This window comes from Rhinatrema bivittatum, chromosome 7 (genome assembly GCF_901001135.1).
Source record: "Rhinatrema bivittatum chromosome 7, aRhiBiv1.1, whole genome shotgun sequence".
Lineage (NCBI taxonomy): Eukaryota > Metazoa > Chordata > Amphibia > Gymnophiona > Rhinatrematidae > Rhinatrema > Rhinatrema bivittatum.
Window position 1 is genome coordinate 292609554 of NC_042621.1, and position 18725 is coordinate 292628278.

Consider the following 18725-nt stretch of genomic DNA (forward strand, 5'->3'; position numbering starts at 1 on the left):
AACCACATCCTCTAGCAATGAGTTCCAGAGCTTAATTGTGCGTTGAGTGAAAAAGAATTTTCTCCAATTTGTTTTAAATGAGCTACTTGCTAACTTCATGGAGTGCCCACTAGTCCTTCTATTGTCTGAGAGAGTGCATAACGGATTTGCACTTACCTGTTCAAGTCCTTCATTCCCTCCCCCATGGCAGGGTACAAGGGTCTGTAGTGCACCAATGTAACACCCCATCCCCCCAAACCCACCCTGTGTTGAAAATGCCCTTCTTACAGTGGAAGAGATATATATAGTGTCATATTGTCTGTCCTACAGTTCTCTCCCCCCCCCCTGAAAGGACATAAAAAACTGGTTTCCCCCTTGTGTAAACATAAGCGCATTAAAGCCCCAGCAATACACGCAGGACATTTACTCAAGCCACCTTTTAAGATTACACACGGTGGGGTATTTTAAACAATACACGCATATGTCTGCGCACAATATAAAATTGCAGCGTCTCTCTGCTCGCTGGCAGATACGCGTGTTTCTGGGCGCATGTGCGTTCTTTTTAAAAAGTTAGCCGGTTTATGAGCCCATTTTTCAATAGTCCAGGCGAGTCACCAAAAGCATGGGAAGTATAAGCTGCATATTTCTGGCCCAAAACTACACGTTTCAGTACCTACGTATATTTGTAGTGTAGACAAATGCATACTTTCCCTACCTTTTTTGTAAAAAATTATACGCATATGATTTACATGCATAATAATTATAAAGGAGCTTAATTACAGGCAGTGGCGGGTATTTTATAGAGAGTGCACATCCTCTGTTCCTAAAAATACTTAGAACGCATGCGTGAGATCATTAGTTCACTCATACTTGCATCCCCTTCACCCAGACCCCCTGCCCAAAAACTGCAGACTGAAGACAAATGCAATTTCACTTCTGCAATACATCACAGCGCAGTTTGAGATGGCCCAGGCGCAACTTGTTGTGTAAGTGCGTTCTGCCATACCCCTCCGCAGGCGGTCTCTGTTACTGCCATCAGTTCCAGTGTCCTTCATCCACACTCAGAAGGGATGAGCTCTACTGAGGCCAGAAGAAACAGGAACTAGGTGTAGATTCCTAACCCGCCAGCCTCTCTTCACACAACTCCTATGGCATGCCTGATGCAAACTGCTAGTATATTTGTCCTCGAGCCCCCTTTCCTCCCCCCTAAGCCAGTCGGGTTTTCAGGATATCCCTAAGGAATATGCATGATAAATATTTGCGTACATAGGAGGCAGTGCATGCAGATCCTTAGAGATCCTGAAAACCCGACTGGCTGGGGGTCCCAGAGACCAGTTTGAGCAGCCCCGTACAACGCTGCTAGAGGTATAAGAAGCTGTGCAATCCTGCCGCTGGTCATTTTGTCAATATGCATCCTGAGCTTAGCAGTGCTTGAAAATGGAAAACCCTTGCAAATCCCGACGACTCGGCAAGTACGCGTGGATGAAACCAGAACACGTACTTTCTATGGTGCAGGCCCTATTTTATGGAACAGCTGGCCCGATGATATTCATAATGGGGCAGATTTTCAAAAGGTTACACGCGCCGAGCCTATTTTAAAACGGCCCGGTGACGCGCGTAAAGCCCCGGGACGCGCAGGCAGTGGGCTGGCGCGTAACTCACTTTAGCCCCAGGGCTGAAGTAAGTTTTAAAACAAAAGAAAAAAAAGAAGAAAAAGGTAGGGGGGAAAGGGCATGTTATAGAATTGCGTGCCGGGTAGCACATGGACGCGCGCGCGTATCTATTAAAATCTACCCCAATATTCAAGGACACCTTACTTTCCGGAAACATGTAAAAAGCTCTTTAGTTTCAGGAAGCTTTTAACCCCTCATCTGCAGCCCTTCCCAACTTTTCAGATTCTCTACCTTTATAACATGGATTTCTTAGCTTTGTAACACATTCTTGTTTTTCTCCTAGTTTCAGTTTTTCAGCATGGTTTCTTTTATTTTTCTTATTTTGTAACTTGTTAGCGGCCGAGTAGCTTGGATAGAGTGGGTTACAGGTTTCTAAATAACCAGGTCTAAACGCATGCCAAGAGGTTGGGTAACGTATGCACGCACACTGCTTACAGAACAGGAACTTGGGCACGTGGCTCCGAACCCCTCCTTGGGACGCTCCCCTAAACCACCCTTTTTTTCCTCCCATTGACACTTGCGCATGATACAGCAAGCACGCACGTACTCGCAATGTTGTCAAAAAGAGCACGCACGTTACACTCAAATACATCCATTCGAACCTTGCAATAAGGCCTACCTTTTCTTCTATCCACGATTCAATCGATGTTTTGTTTCGTAAAATAACTTTCAACTACGGAAAAAAAAAAAGGAAAGAATTCTTAGTAAGCTTATATTAGAGGTCCTAATTAAAAAAAAAAAAAAAAAAAAAATAATGCCTGGATCACTGTTTCAGTTGTACATCAGCCACACCAACTCTCCCCTATGGCAATGCCGGCAGAGTTTTGTGTCCAAATCAGCACCACAATGTCACGGGACTACTGTGACACCACGGAGGCTGTGACTGTCCCCTGCCCACCCTGCCATGACAGCTCCAGGGCCAGGGATGCCCTTTCATGTAGCAGGACCACACACACACACACACAACTGCTAAACTTACACAGTTGTTCACCCTTCCATTTAAAGCTTCTCTGTGTCGCTGGAAGTCACTAATGTCTAATGAATGCATTTTTTTTTTTTATACCTTCTAAAGTTCCATAAAAATAAATAAAGATTATCCATCTCATGCTGTGTTTCCTTTCCTCATGGCAGCACCCAACACGTCGATTTCATGAGCCGGATTCTGAAGAATCCGCTTCCAGTGAGCAGGTAAAAAAGGGACAAAGCAGAAAACCTCAAGCCAGCATTTAGAGATCAGGGACATCTCGCTCTCACACAGGGACTGTTATGCATGCATAAACACTTTAAACCATAAATTGCACCAAGCAGCAGTAACCAAAACCGCCCAACTTACCTGGATGATAAACAACATCCCAACTGCTATAGTTGTCCCCAGCGCCAGTCCCAAGGCAAATAAGGATGTAGCAAACGCAGACAACCCAAAGGGAATTATAGGACGAGGATCTCTCCTGATCAGACTCATGTCAATCTTCACAGAACTCCACCCAAAGGAGATCTGGACAAGAATCGGAATGAATGTTACTTCTCTCGTCCTAAATAAAACTTAAGTTAAAGGTAAGAACGCACAGAAACTGAAGACTCTGTACAGGAGAGAATCTGCTGGTCTGCGGGATTTAGTACAGACCAGCTTGTGAGAAACACTAAAACCTAGATGAGCGTACTGCATTAAACACTGTCCAACAGAAAGAGATAATCTGCTAATTCTGTCAAGCTGGTGTCTTTAAACACTTGGGTTTCTCCACTTTAGGCAAGGTCTAAAGGGTGCAGACAAATCTGAGGTCATAGCTGATATAAAAGTTGAATATGCAAGTCAAAATATCTTTACGAGAGAGAAAAAGTGAAAAAGAAATGTACACAGACGTGCTCAGGGCGGGCAGGTTTGTTTGCTTGGTTATTTATGAATCACCCCATTTCAGGAAGTGCTTCATTGCTTCTGAAGAAGATTTTAAAGATATTTAATTCCGCCCCAAGGCACTGTTCGAACAAGGTCAAAACAAGGAGCTGAAAGACTGTTGACTAAACAGTGACTGCTCTGCACGGGAACCTCTACCAAGCCAGTGCCATGCACTCACCCCATCGAGAGCCCTGCCTTCATGACGACAAAATAGCAAACCTGTATGTAGGGTTCAGAGAGCAAACCTTGTAAGTACTCAGACATCAAAGGGCTAAATCTGGACAGGAAATCAGAAATTACACTCATTTGCATTTCCATCGTATGCCTTCTTAATCAAGCCAGTCCAAGGCTTCACAATGCTTGTGAAAAGAAAAACCCAATTCAGCCCCTTGTGTAATCTGTTACGGGACTAAATAGCTTTACAAAAAACATCTCACTGCTGGTGCCGACTACCCTAAACCAAACTGGCAGGTAACTATCTCCCGAGCTGGCCACAACACATTGCTTTGCATGCTGGGTGCTGGGCATTTTATTCTGAGCTCCTGTGGTGATCCCTGACAGACTGCACAGGGAGTTCAATGCAAAATGTGCTCCCAAACCCAGCCAACTCAATTGTTTAGGTTAATCTCCCCCTTAGACGGGCGGCTTACCCTGTTATAAAGCTGCGTGTACATCGTCATAATAAAGATGAAGGCAGCGTGGATGCAGCCGAGCGGGGCGAGGAGCAGGAAGAGCGTGAAAGACGCATGATTCTGATAGCCACAGCAGTTGTTGATCCAAGGGCAGTGATGGTCCATCTTCATGACGCACCTAGTACAAAAAACAGCAGCAAGAAAACCGTGATCTCTTCCAAACCACAGGCCAAAAGGGAAAGCGTTCTCAGCAGGCCCCACGCTCTCACCCAATCTGCAGTTTTCCCCAGACTCCTTCAACATGTCTGAATGCTGCAGTTTCCACAATGGCTAAAAAATCCTTTTCTCCTCATAATAGCGGGTAAGGCAATTTTCAAAGGTCTTGACGGGGGGGGGGGGGGGAAAGCATTTTACTGGCATTAATCAGCTCTCTGAAAACCAACCTCCATCAATGAAGCTAAAAGTTCACGCACTGGTCCACAACGCGCCGGCTTTTAGCTGTAATCGAGAGGAAGCATTCTCGGGGGCATCTTTAGGTCATGAGAGCCAAAGGTCTGTGCCTAGATTTAAAAAAAATGCAAATTATGTGCTTATTCTTCCAGCCAAATTCTACCTGCAAAGATGCAAGAGTCCATGGGTATATTCTACCTGAGGCAGGTTTCAGAGTGAAGGTGCACATGTACTCTCACACTGAAACCTGGGGCAAAGTCCGGGAGTAAAAAGGAACCTGGAGCCACGCCTAATCACATGCTTAGTAAGTCTATTCCTAACGATAATTTCTACCATTTTGCCCTCGTCTATAGTTTCCCAGATCACCCGGGAGCCATTTTTAAAAATTGGCATTACATCATCACCCTCCAGTTGTAGGGAGATATCTCATGTTTACCACTGAATCATCACATGCGAATCATAAAAGCCAAGAAACAGACAGGCCCCAAGCACTGTCACATCAAGAGAAAGACATTTACCCAGGTGAACTTTAAAACTGCACTGTCTCAGTGGAAAATGAAGAATTTTTGTCCTGTTACAGTGAAGGACACCATATCAGATCTGCCTGTTTGCATGTTCCTGTGTCAACAGGAGCAAAGCAAACAGAGAGAGACAAGGACTTAAGCTCCTAAGCAAGTGTCAGGGATGAGCCAAGGCGAGTCCATAGGTCAGAAAGACCCCCAGGGAGATTTGGAGATGGAGAAAAATGCTGACACTGGCAGGCAGCTTGGCATACAGACATGGCAGTTCTCCGCCTGAAGATATGGGGAGGGGGGAGAAGATCTGCAATGCGGTAAAAGACCCTCCACCCGCCGAGTGGTTATGCATGTTCATCAACTGGGAAGTATAAAATGGGGGCAAGAAGGGAGAGGGAGCAACGGACCCCCTGGAGAGAGGCTGAAGTGAAGGAACCCCTGAAGTAGGAAAAGGGGAAAAAAATCCTAAGAGGAAGAAAGAAGGCAAAGCCCTGGGAGAAAACCCGGAGAGCGGATCCTGAGAGCGATCCTGAAGCATCTCCGAAAGCGAAAGGGGGGCCAGAAGCAGACCAGCACTCCCTACTATCAAGAAGGGAGAAGACTGGGTATGGCCTGGAGACTGAAGAGATGAGGTGCCTTCTCTGGTCCGGAGAGTGACACAGCGTCATAGACGGTGAGGGGGTGAGAACAAGCCCAGACTGCCGGCAAGCACCCCAGCCAGAAGCAAGTCTCCTTCCTTGACAGCATGCCCGCTCGGCCAGTACCAAGCCCAAAAAGCAAGCCTCTCCCCTGCCCACATTCTCCAGCTCTCCAGCCGGCGCCTGCTTCAGAGGTGAACAGAGGTATTGCTTGAAGTTGGAATCAGGGATAAGTAAGTTAGCCATAAGTGTTAACATATTACGCAGGCTAAAGTTTATGACCATGAGATCGAACTGGGGCCCGCCCCACCTGAGCTGAAGAATCACAAAGGCCTCCGCAGACAGCTCCCATTCTCTGGGATCCAGCTGTCATCTGCTGAGATAATCTGCCTACACATTGTCCACACCTGCCGCGTGAGAGGCTGCAAGCACTGCTGGATGAAGCTTCGCCCAGGCAAAGAGTTCGTGAACTTCCGGAGCCACCAAACGACTCTTTGTTCCACCCTGATGATTGATATAGGCCACCGTGGTTACATTGTTCGAGAACACATGTATTGCCCGTCCTTGAATCCGAAGGAGAAAGAACAACAGTGCCCTCTGAACCGCTCGTTTCCAGCTGGTTGACTGACCAGGATGCTTCCATGGGGGACCACTGCCCTTGGGCTGCCAATCCTTGACACACCTTTCCCCAACCGCTGAGACGGGCATCCATAGTTACTACCACCCAGTCTGGAATCTCCAGATCCAAATTGAACTGCGACAGCCAACATGAGAAACTGGACCTGAATTCCTCCTGGAGCAGGAACGGCAGTTGAAATTCCTCCGACTCCGGATTCCAATGGGACAGGAGTGCCTTCTGGAGTGGACGCATGTATGCAAAAGTCCATGGCACCAAATCCAGCGCAGCGGCCATGGACCCTAGCACTTGCAAGTAATCCCAGTCCTTGGTGACCAGCAGGTCCAACAGCTGGACCACTTGCGACTGCAACCTGAGCACCATTTCCAGGGTAAGAAACACCTTGCCTATTTGTGTATAGAACCCTGCTCCCAGAAAATCCAAGGACTGAGAGTTTCACATGGCTCTTCACCCGGTTTATCACCCAGCCCAGGGATTCCAGGTGCTCCGTTACTCACCATATGGAACAGAGACATTCCACCTCCGATTCCACCCGAATAAGCCAATCGTCCAGGTGCAGATGCACCAGTATCCCTTTTCTTCTGAGGGCCACTGCCATCATCTTTGTGAATGTTCTCAGAGCAGTAGCCAGCTCGAAGGGAAGAGCTCGAAACTGAAAATGCTCTCCTAGCACTGTGAAGCGCGGAAACTTCAGATGGTCTGTTCTGATGGGAACATTTAGATATGCCTCCGTAAGATCCAAGAAGGCCAGAAACTCCCCCTTGCACACCGCTGCAACCACCATCCGTAACGTTTCCATCCGAAAAAAAAGGCACCTGCAATGCCGTATTGACTCTTTGCAGTTCCAGAATGGGCCGAAACGAGCCGTCCCTTCTTGAGAACCACAATGTACACGGAATACCTTCCCCGACTGTGCTCCGTTTGTGGTACTGGAAGGATGGCTTCCAATCGCAGCATAATTTCCCGCACCGCCGCCCACTTGCTGGGTGAAGCACAGCGGGACACCATGAAGACATCTTTGAGAAGTTGAGAAAATTCTAAAGCATAGCCGTCCCTTATAACTTCCAGTACCCACTGGTCCGAAATGATTCTGGTCCACTCCTTGTAAAACCGGAATAACCTTCCTCAGACAGCCACGAGGGAGGAGTGAAGCAGCCTGCCTTCATTGGACGGGCTTCGCACCTCCAGAGCCCTGTCCGGAACTCTCTCTGGCCAGCCTACGGGTCCCTCGAAAGGCCTGCTGTCTTCCTGAACCCTGCTTCTGCGCAGAACTGGACGAACTTCTGTTGAAGCGAAATCTCATCTCACAGAATGTCTTCTTAATTCCCTTCCTGTCTTCGGGCAACCTCTTCCCTTTAGAATCTGCCAAATGCTTCTTCAGCTTCTCCAGGGCCTTCCCATACAATAACTGTCCTTTGAAGGGGAGATTACAAAACTGCGCTTTCGACCAAACATCCGCCGACCAATTACGTAGCCACAGGAGCCTTCGCGCAGCTACCGGACACCATATTCCTAGCCGAAATGCGAAGCATATCATAGAGGGCATCCGCCACATAGGCTACACCTGCTTCCAACCGAGCATCCTGGCCCAACTCCACAGAGATTCCCGCTGCCTTCTTCACCCAGCACAAACAAGGCCTCAGGCTCAGAGCCGAGACCTCAAACAGCCTCTTCAACAGGATCTCCAGCTTCCGGTCCTGAACATCCTTCAAGGCCGCCGACCCTGCCACAGGAATGGTTGTTTTCTTTGTCACTGCTGCATCCACCTTTGGCAGCTTCCATAGCTCTAAGGTGCCCTCCGGCAGGGGATACAACTGGGCCATAGCCCTGGCCACCTTCAATCCAGCTTCCGGGAAATCCCACTCCCGGTCAATCGGCTTCTTTACCTGCTTTGGCAAGGGGAATGCCCTTGGAGGTCCATGCAGTCCCTCCAAGATCGAGTTTGCCCCTTCATTGTTGGAATCATCCTGCGCAACCTTAAGCCCCAGTTCCTCCAGAACCTGAGGGATGAGGGGCCGCAATTCCTCCTTACGGAATAACCTGACCACCCTCGGGACATCCTCTTATGCCAGAGGGACCTCATGTACATCCGGGTCCCCCAGCGGATCAGCCACCGGATCCGCACCCTGGTCCACTTGCTTTTCACTTGGATCAGCTCCATCAGAACCCTTGGAGAAAACATCTCCTAGCGATCAATCCAGACCCAACAGATGCAAATAGGCCCCCATCCTCTGAGGTACCTCAGCTCTAGAGCTCTTAGCCTTGTCTTGGGCCACCTGAGAGGCTGGCTGCTTAGCTGCCAGTTCCTGCTTAGCGAGATAGGACCCATGCATTAGCAAAACAAAATCCGCCGCAGTCTCCCTGTTGTGTGGGTGCAGAGTCTTCCCTGCATCTGCTGACACATCTCCCTCTCCTTCAGGCCCCTGATGCACAGGAAAAAGAGGGGGAGGGGAGCCCCTGCTTTCCCCAGACATGGCAAAACTCCTGCCATGAGAAGCTAAAATGGCTGCCGTCTCCTCGAACCCCCTGGGGCTTCCTGCACAGGGCCTGTAGCACGCGTGCAGCGCCTGGCCCTTGATCCCTGTGCCAAGACTCCTTCACCTCCAGAGACACAAGCAGGACAGAGAAAGGTTGCATTGAGGTGAAAGTGCCTTCCCCTGCAGGCCCGACAGGCTTTCCCACGCTGAGCGGGAGACGGCATCACGCATGACGCGGCTAAAAATAACCCCTTGCGGGAGAAAAGAAAGCCGCCACTGCTGTCCCAGCTCTGGGTGCTGAAAAACCCTCCTCACCCCGACGCCGAGCCACCACACTCATCAGCTACTCCGATGGAACAAAAACAAACAGGCCTACTTTTTTTTTTTTTTTTAATCTTCAACTCTCAAAGACTCAGCCTCCTGAGCCACTCAGAAAACAATACTCTCCTGTTCCTGGGTACTCCAGGACGCGGTGACCAGCCGGTCTAGGTGAGAAGGCCTTAGGGGGAGCGAGGGAACCAGGATCCCTGGCTTTCCCCTTCCCCTGGAATCAAGTGTCGAGCCTGGCCAGGGATTTCCAACCCCCTGTTTGCCCTGCTCAGCCAGAAAAATGCCCCACGAAGGAACCTAACACCTCTAGGAACTTCATCTTCAGATCTTCTGGGGTTTTTTCTAAAACTATCAGACTGCAGGTTTGCACCTCTACCATCTGCTGGAGTCAGAGAAGTACTGAGGGACTGCAGGTGGCACTCTCGGTTAGATTTGTTCTCTGCCTTCATCTGCTGGTAAGGATGCATAACCCCACTCGTCTGGACTGAACTGGGGTACGAACAGGAATGTGTTTTCGCAAAACAAAGCAGCAATATATCAAAGACTCTGCAAGCATTACTCCACAACTAAATGTACAGGGCAAGGAGGTTTCACAACGATGTGGAAACAGACGGGATCCAAGGCAGCGGCACGATTCTCACTATCACTGCTGTCAGTACTGGGGTGAGTCTGGACACCAAGCACATGACAGTCTTTATGGGGGGGGCCTAGCCTCAACCCCTGCCGGGTCACAAAAGTAAGGGGGGGGGGGCTTCTTCCAGGGGACACTCATTCCCTCACAAGGACCAAGTGACAGAGGAGACACGGTGGAGAGGGAGAGAAGAAGCACTAATAATAAGGCAATGTATTTCCGAGCGCTAGGTTCCCAGAAAACAGAGAGTCTTCGCCGTCATTGGCGCTGGTATTGGGACCAAAGACCACACTGTGTGTGTTCAGAGGCTTAAGGCAGAACAGAAGTCTAAGTTCAGCTGAGCGCGGATCTCTTTTCTGCGAGCTGTGTGGGGGGCACATTGTGGTTTTAGAGGGGGACAGGGTCTGATGCCAGCCTCCTCTCCGAGTCTCTCCCTTGCATGCTCTTTGCAAATCCTTACTGCCACATAAAACACATGCACTCATGTCCCACCTCCCCGAGCACACAGCCCCTCTGCACTGACAAGCAACGCTCACGTGCCAGGCTTCCTTGTACACCCCCTAGAAAGACAGCAGGAGGGACCAATAGGGAAAGAGAGGTGAGCCCGCTAAACTGAGCCTGCTCGCCCTGTCTGGCATGGCCTTAGAAAGAAACGTTCCCTTCATATCTATTCAGCACGTTCTGAAAATTGCCCCCAAAGGTCCATAAATAGCTGTGTGCATGCACTCCCTGGGTCACCTTTATGCCTTTGCGCTCACACAGACAGATGGATGCTTCAGCGAGCTTTTACCCAGCAATGTCCCTACATATAAATTATATATTTTAAAAAAATGTAAAAAAAAAGCTTGCGATGGCTACAGAGTGGCACTGATGCCAGGACACTGCCACTATCAGCTGTGGGATCTCCTCAGTTCTGCCCCACAATATACCCATCTCCTATTCCCTCTGGGGTTCAGGAAGGAGGAAACGTACCACACCCTGACAACGAGCCCTGCGGCCCTGACCGACAGCCCAGGGCAATTTACAGAAGCAGTTCCATGGCTAAAAGGTGTTTTATCCACATAAACTTGACTGCCTGAGAATCCCCTCCCCCCCCCCCCCCAATGGGTACGATTAGGTTTGCAGAGGAAGAAGACGCATACATTGCATTTTTTACATCTGTGCACGCACTTTGAGCAAATATTCTGCCCACACAAAATGCAGGGGTGGTGTCCACGTGCACTCTGTACCCGCAGCAGTTTGCAGAGTTAAAGACTTCTCGTGCCTTTCCTTTGAAAGCTGCTGGAAAGCCCGCGAGTACAGAGCCCGCACAGGACTTTTATCAATGCGGGCAGTTTGGATATTGGCCCCTTAATGGGCAGCTTCAGCTGATGGAGGAATTACTCATCTGCTCCTCAAGAGCTAGAGTCAGTGAGATAATTGCCAAGAAAACAGTACAGCATCTGTAATTAAAAGCAGTCAGAAGTGAGATCTTGCTGTTAAGCAGGCTATGACAGTACCTGTTACACTTGCGACAGTGGTGCGATCGTGGCACCTTGTAAGCCTCGCACACCTTACAATACTGAAGAAACGAACCGTCTTCGGGCTTTTCCTTTAAAGCAGAAGAAACAAGATGAATCAGTAAAAAGCTGGACCCTGTCAGATCCAGGTTTACAGGCACCGCACCATGCATTCCAGGACAGTGCTTCCGGCATTGAACCACAAGTCAGAAGAAGTCAAGAACCCAAGCTCAAATTCCCCCTCTACTAATGGCCCTTTGCTCTCTCTGGGGTATCTCTTAACCCAAGAGGATGTCTAGAAAAGGTATCCCCACTCTCTCTCTTTCCTTTCAGAAATTTTCAGGAAGTAAAAAACTATTCAAAAATGTGCTTGCAGGACCTGCACACCCTGGCAGTGGCTGCATGTTAGCACTCCACAAACTCCTGCTAGCGCAGCTCGCTGAAAGGCTTGATAGGAGACAGAGGGGAAAATGAAAGGGCAGTTGGGTTCTGTGCACACACAGAAGCTGCAAACCACAGAGAAAGTATAAAAACAGTGTCCTCCATTTTGGGCAGGGGATGTGGGGAGTGCCATGGGAGGTGGGATTTCCACTTAGCTGACTCCTGAGTGGTATGAGCTGAAATGACACGCGTTGACTATCTGCCTGCAAGCAGTTATGCTGTTAGATCTGGGCTGATGGCTTTTAACAGTAATGGCAGCTGATGCCAGGGTTCAGACCTGAGCCTGCTCTCTGGGCCAGCTGAGCACTGCTGGTGTTTAAGGGGAGAGAGACCAAGGCATTGCCCTCTGGGGACACCTGCTCTCAGGAAAGGAATGAATCCTACTGCGCAACAGTTTCCGCTACCCCTGGAGATTTCATTTATTTTCCTGTCGAGAGAAACAAAACAAAAACATTGTTAGCAGCTGCTGCTTTGTTTCAATTTTGTTGTTTCAGATGCCCAAGAGATGCTACTGAAGAGCAAGAGCGGACTGCTCAACTCCGTGGCTAAGCAGCCGAGTTATGGCTCAGACAGCACCTCAAAGTATTATTTAGACTTCTAAAAAAAAAAGCTACAGAAGTTGGGGAGCAGCCTAGTGGTTACAGCAGCGAGCTACGAACCAGAACGCCACGGGGTCAAACCCTGCTTCTGCCACCGATGCTCCCTGTACCTTGAACAAGTTACTTTGTCCTCCATGATTTCGGGTATAATTTAGATTGTAAGCCCACTGGGGAAAGGAACTCCTGACCATAACTCGCCTTGAGCTTGGATTTGGAAAGGGGAGCAACGATGTCAAAACCATCTCTACCCAAGCACTTTGTAAGTTTTAACTAATATTCTATGTGGGCCACCAAGGTTCCCTCGATTTCCTTTCTTCCCAGCAGTGAGCTTTCCTGATTCCTGGCGGTTTGCTTGGCTTTCTTACCGGTTTCCATCCCAGGGGCACGTAGCCAGGGCCAATAAACATTGCGTTGAAGTAATTGTACAGGATCATGACAGTCCAGTTTATCAACATGATAAAATTCACACTTCCTCCAGCGGTATCCAAGGGCCAATACCAGAAAATGGAGTCTATGACGGCCATGATGGAACATATTGTTATCACGCTGAGGGCAATGATGGGCCCCCAGTGGCAGAGCCTCTTCAGCTCATGAAGGTTTTCAAACCTGATGAAGGAGCACAGCATGCCCATGTCTGAAGCTAGCCGATGGCTCTTAACTCAAAAGGTATACTACTGATATTTGCAGTTCCCACTGAGCGCAAGCCTTCATAGTTTCACAGATCGGGCTCCACAAAACCACAGTTTGTGACAGACGCAGTGATACATCAAAGGCAGCATCTTCCGCCGTTAAGCTCTTTAGAATCAGCAATGTCCTAGATCCAGCCTGTGCAAACAAAGAGAAAGAAATATTTTAGTAACTGGAAAACTCCACCAATCCCCCATCATACACACACCAATTTACTTTAGTATAGCAGCAGTTCTCATACAGGAAGGTTTTGTGATAAACAATGGAAAAGGGCACATGCATGTACTGAACACACAGTATCCTGACCAGCACTACTTCACAAGTTTCAAACTTGTGCTAAATCAACTATTTCCCTGTATGCATTCAAATTATGGATGGTGAAATGTGCATCGACTAAAATATCATCTTGCATGGGAATCCACCAGTATCGTACTGGAAGGATGAAAGGCACGCAGGTTTCCATACAAACAATGTGCTTTGCTAGAAAGAAGCACTTAAAGCCAAATGTACTGAAGAGATTTTTTCCCCCATTTGGGAGACACTTTGCATTAGCCCTGGAGTTGCACGTACTCGGGTGCTTTTAAACAAATGCACTTGGTAGCCGGTTTTCACAGGGAAACTACTCCCCATGAAAAATTAGCAAGTGGAAAGTGTACGCTAACTGCATCTGTACACTCTGCACCTGCTATGTCCGCGGGCAGCTGAGTCGGGGTAAACTAGCGTGGGCATATTTTTTTTTAAAAAGGCATGAACTTGTGCCGTTCCCCTCTTCCCCGGGAAAACCTCTCTTTAATCCAGCTACAAGTACACACGCTATTGATCCTGCACACACTTTAAGCCAGAATGAGTGAGAGAAATGTACTCAAATAAATCCCTACTTATCGGGGGGGGGGGGGGGGGGGGGAGAGAGAGAGAATATCCTTGAAAGCACCATCTTAAAGAACATGAACAAACGGGAATTCAGGACCAATAGAGATCCTAGGTTTCAGATAAGAACATGCCATACTGGGTCAGACCAAGGGTCCATCAAGCCCAGCATCCTGTTTCCAACAGTGGCCAATCCAAGTCACAAGTACCTGGCAAGTACCCAAAAACTAAGTCTATTCCATGTAACCATTGCTAATGGCAGTGGCTATTTTCTAAGTCAACTTAACTAATAGCAGGTAATGGACTTCTCCTCCAAGAACTTATCCAATCCTTTTTTAAACACAGCTACACTAACTGCACTGACCACATCCCCTGGCAACAAATTCCAGAGTTTAATTGTGCGTTGAGTAAAAAAGAACTTTCTCCGATTAGTTTTAAATGTGCCACATACTAACTTCATGGAGTGCCCCCTAGTCTTTCTACTATCCGAAAGAGTAAATAACCGATTCACATCTACCCATTCTAGACCTCTCATGATTTTAAACACCTCTATCATATCCCCCCTCAGCCATCTCTTCTCCAAGCTGAAAAGTCCTAACCTCTTTAGTCTTTCCTCATAGGGGAGCTGTTCCATTCCCCTTATCATTTTGGTAGCCCTTCTCTGTACCTTCTCCATCGCAATTATATCTTTTTTGAGATGCGGCGACCAGAATTGTACACAGTATTCAAGGTGCGGTCTCACCATGGAGCAATACAGAGGCATTATGACATTTTACGTTTTATTCACCATTCCCTTTCTAATAATTTCCAACATTCTGTTTGCTTTTTTGACTGCCGCAGCACACTGAACCGACGATTTCAATGTGTTATCCACCATGACGCCTAGATCTCTTTCTTGGGTTGTAGCACCTAATATGGAACCTAACATTGTGTAACTATATCATGGGTTACTTTTCCCTATATGCATCACCTTGCACTTATCCACATTAAATTTCATCTGCCATTTTGATGCCCAATTTTTCAGTCTCACAAGGTCTTCCTGCAATTTATTACAATCTCTTGTGATTTAACTACTCTGAACAATTTTGTGTCATCTGCAAAATTTCATTATCTCACTCGTCGTATTTCTTTCTAGATCATTTATAAATATATTGAAAAGTAAGGGTCCCAATACAGATCCCTGAGGCACTCCACTGACCACTCCCTTCCACTAAGAAAATTGTCCATTTAATCCTACTCTCTGTTTCCTTTTAGCCAGTTTGCAATCCACGAAAGGACATCGCCACCTATCCCATGACTTTTTACTTTTCCTAGAAGCCTCTCATGAGGAACTTTGTCAAACGCCTTCTGAAAATCCAAGAATACAATCTGTAGTAATCAACATTCTTAACAGCTGATCTACTTTGTGGGTAACAAGCTTTATGCTAGTCTCTCACACCAAGATGTTCTTCACTTCCTTGGCTATAAAATAAACAGATTTTTATTTATTTATTTAAATTCTTTTACTATACCGATACTCAAGACGCGGTCTTATCGTACCGGTTTACAATAGAACAGGGGGAAACCAATTAACAACTATATAGAAGGTAAAAAGTTACATCAAACAGATAAATGTACATAGTTTGCAATCCGATCTCTATTCACTATATATCCATCAGCGGCTGACAAACATACAGTGATTAAATCAGAATGCCATTTTATGTGGTAGCACTATTGTATAATCTTATATTAGTACACATCACTGAATAGATATAAAAGCACCAATGCAGAGAAAGTTAACCTATAACTAGGAGGGCATTACCTGGAAAAAAAATCATCACTTCATATACAAAAAAAAGAACTGTCATGGACTGCATGCCATTAAAATGGTTTTCATGTGTTAACTGAATGCTAAGGAACTGGTTTACGAGGCCTTGTTCTCCCTCTGCTTCTCCTACTAGTCATGCTCTAAACACCATTTCCTTGGTAAAGATGCCCATATACTTCTCAGCTGATGGACTGTGTTCACCTGATTTACAAATATTGTAGTGAGCACACATCACAGGATGGGTGTTCACCATAGCCAAGCAATGACATTTGTTGAAATTACTTAACTAGGTAATAATATTTCTAGCAAGTCACCAGCCAGTATGACTGGACACAAGGACTGCTCCTTGAATTGATATACAGTGTGGTCTATAGTTCTCATCTGTTTTTAAGTCCCTGCATTTTATATATGTAAAGCACTAAACTGTTCATTGCCCACAGCAAAATGAAGAAATGTCTTGAAAAGCCTTCTGGCACCATTCTAAGAGACCTTGGGCAGAAAGTGCACTTTTATGTGTGTTTTAGTTCCTTGTAAAGGATATCAGGTAGGAGATGACTTGCTATCTCTGGTACTTCCTATTCATGGGGAAGAGAGCATATATTGCTGTGGTTCTGTTTTGAAAAGGAACTCATTTTTCTCTGTTGGCACCAGACTGCTGTGCACGAATTAAATTGTTCAAGTGTAATAGAACCACCCCCCCATTTTTTTTAAACTAGGAACAAGTCCAGCTGGCACTAGGAGGCAGTTGACTCCAATACCCTCAACAACCAGCAAAACGTGCCCATGTCACCTGCAGTTTTATGGACCTTTCTAACAGGCAGGAAAGTGGTCCCAGAGCTGCCAAATGACCAGAGCGTCTGCAGAAGGACATTTGACCATTCCTGCGAGGGGCTGGGATCTTCCACCCCAGGGCATTCTGGACTTTCAAGTCTCTGCTTCTTCCATTTGAAATTAGCACTACAAGTACCAGAGCGAATAAGGATAGGAAGTTCAGGACTGGCCTAACTGGCCTTGCCAGGGTCTTCCAGCCCCTCTGTCTCCTCCCATGCCTGACCTCAGCCTCAGCCCCTCTGCTGGCGAGTCCCTCTGCGGTCCCCTCCGGCCCCGTCCCTCCCTCACCTCCCAGCAGCTTGGGGATCCGTCCGTTCTCGGCGCTCAGCACCGCGTAGTCCTGCTCGTAGCCCTCGAAGTCGGAAGACATGTCCCCGGCGGACCCCGCACCGCTCTCTGGCTGCTGAGGGAGAGGAACAAGAGTCAGGAAGTCCGGACACCAGGCAGCTCCCTCCACAGCAAGCACTTCCGGGAGCCGGCGGTCCGTCCGTCAAAACCGCCCCCCCGCCGCCATGGCAACCCGGGGGCGGAGCCTGGACCGCCTCCTGTTCCGCCCCCGTCCCGCCCCTCCGTGCTGGGCTCCGCCCGTGGCCTTAAAGGGAGAAACGTGGTTTAGGGACAACCGAACGCCAGGAATCATTAAACGAAATGAGAGTAATTAATCAAAAGGAGAAATCCAAGAGAACGCTTCAGCTCCCGAGGATCGATATGAAACTGCAGCTCTGAAGGAGGAGGCGGAGGCCCCAGCTCCTGAAAATTATAGTCGGGCACTGGGATGGGAACTGGGATCGGGGCTGCAAACCCGCCTTTGGAATGAAATTGCATTGGATGGAAGTTTGTGGAGGGAGGGCTGAGAAACATTGTAAGGGCTCGATGAAAGGGGGATGCAATGTTCTGAGGTTCCGGATAAAAAAAAAAGCCATGCTAAGTAAATCGAAGGGATTCTTAAAGACGAGTTCAGTGCTGCGCAGCACCATGGTCAGAGACTGCTCCTGGGACTGACAGAGGACCAGGTCAGACTTTGAGGCCAATATTCAAAATAGTTAGGCTCCCACTTGAAGGATCCTGGATCTACCTCATTTATGATCCCCCCCCATATTTACGCAAAATAATGTGCCTCACACAAGATAGGGAAAGAAAGCGAGGCGCCTCCCTCTGATTCTCAGTACAAGACACCTTAGTCTGCAAAATCTATGACTGCAATAGCAGGCTTAGGTTGGGCTGGCCCTAATTAATAACCCTCTTCCTTTCACCCCCCTCATGCGCGTCCATTATAAAATCACCCTGGGAGGCGGGTTGTCCTACAGAAGCCCCCGCTTGTTACACTGCATGGCTTTGCAACCATAAAACAATATGGTGCTGGTCCTGAAGCCGGCACCATTTTTACATCTCTTTGGCTTGTCCCTCTCCATACTTAGATTGCCTTCCCCCATTAGTCCTTTCCCTTAAATACTTCTATCTAGGGATACTCTGACAGCAGTTTACTGAGGTAAAAATATAAATAATAAATATTAATGCCTTTACCAGTTCAATCCCTCTTTCCAGCCTGGGTTGCTGTTGCTCGTTCAACTGGCTGCCAATGTTTTTTCCGACACAGCACTGGGCCACCACTGCTTATCCTTTCCCCAGTGGCTGATGGTTTTTCCAGCACAGGTTACCACTGCTCTTCCCTTCACCAATTCAAAAGGCACCCAAGCCTTTTCCAACCTTGCTCAAATTGGAGGGTTGCGTTCCTTAAAAATAAATAGGTAGAAGAAGTCAAATGCTACTTTTCTTTTTTTGTATTCTGATTTAAACAAATATGCAAGTAATATACAAATCGTATATAAAAATTGCAATCATGGCCCAACCACACCCAAAAAAAATGTTTAAGACAAGTAAATCCTTAATCCAGTCAAGAATAAGAAAAACATGCTATTGCAAGCAGACCAGTCCAAAATATTGGAGAAGATCCAAAACAATTTATGAAAGAAAATAACAATACAAAATAATATCCACTAATAAGATTAATATATGCATTCGGAGGATTGCTTAAATGCAAGTAAATGTCTTAGGTGAATACGAAGGTGAGTTACAGCACCTATAAAGAAGTGATTACACGAAAATTATTTGTTTTGTCTTTGCATCTCTACTAGATG

At 47.4% G+C, this 18725-nt stretch overlaps 1 protein-coding gene across 1 annotated transcript in view; it reads right to left on the bottom strand.

Moving 5' to 3' along the window:
• ZDHHC6 (zinc finger DHHC-type containing 6) overlaps positions 1-17057 on the bottom strand; it is a 40744-nt gene extending 23687 nt beyond the window's left edge. Inside the window, exons 1-6 of the mRNA XM_029610394.1 lie at positions 16876-17057; positions 12761-13220; positions 11356-11447; positions 4197-4356; positions 2986-3147; positions 2272-2325 (exon numbers count right to left, since the gene is read on the bottom strand). Of these exons, the coding sequence (XP_029466254.1) occupies positions 2272-2325; positions 2986-3147; positions 4197-4356; positions 11356-11447; positions 12761-13027 (735 nt within the window). The 5' untranslated portion in view covers positions 13028-13220; positions 16876-17057. The remainder of the gene's footprint in view (positions 1-2271; positions 2326-2985; positions 3148-4196; positions 4357-11355; positions 11448-12760; positions 13221-16875) is intronic.
• Positions 17058-18725: the final 1668 nt, after the last annotated feature.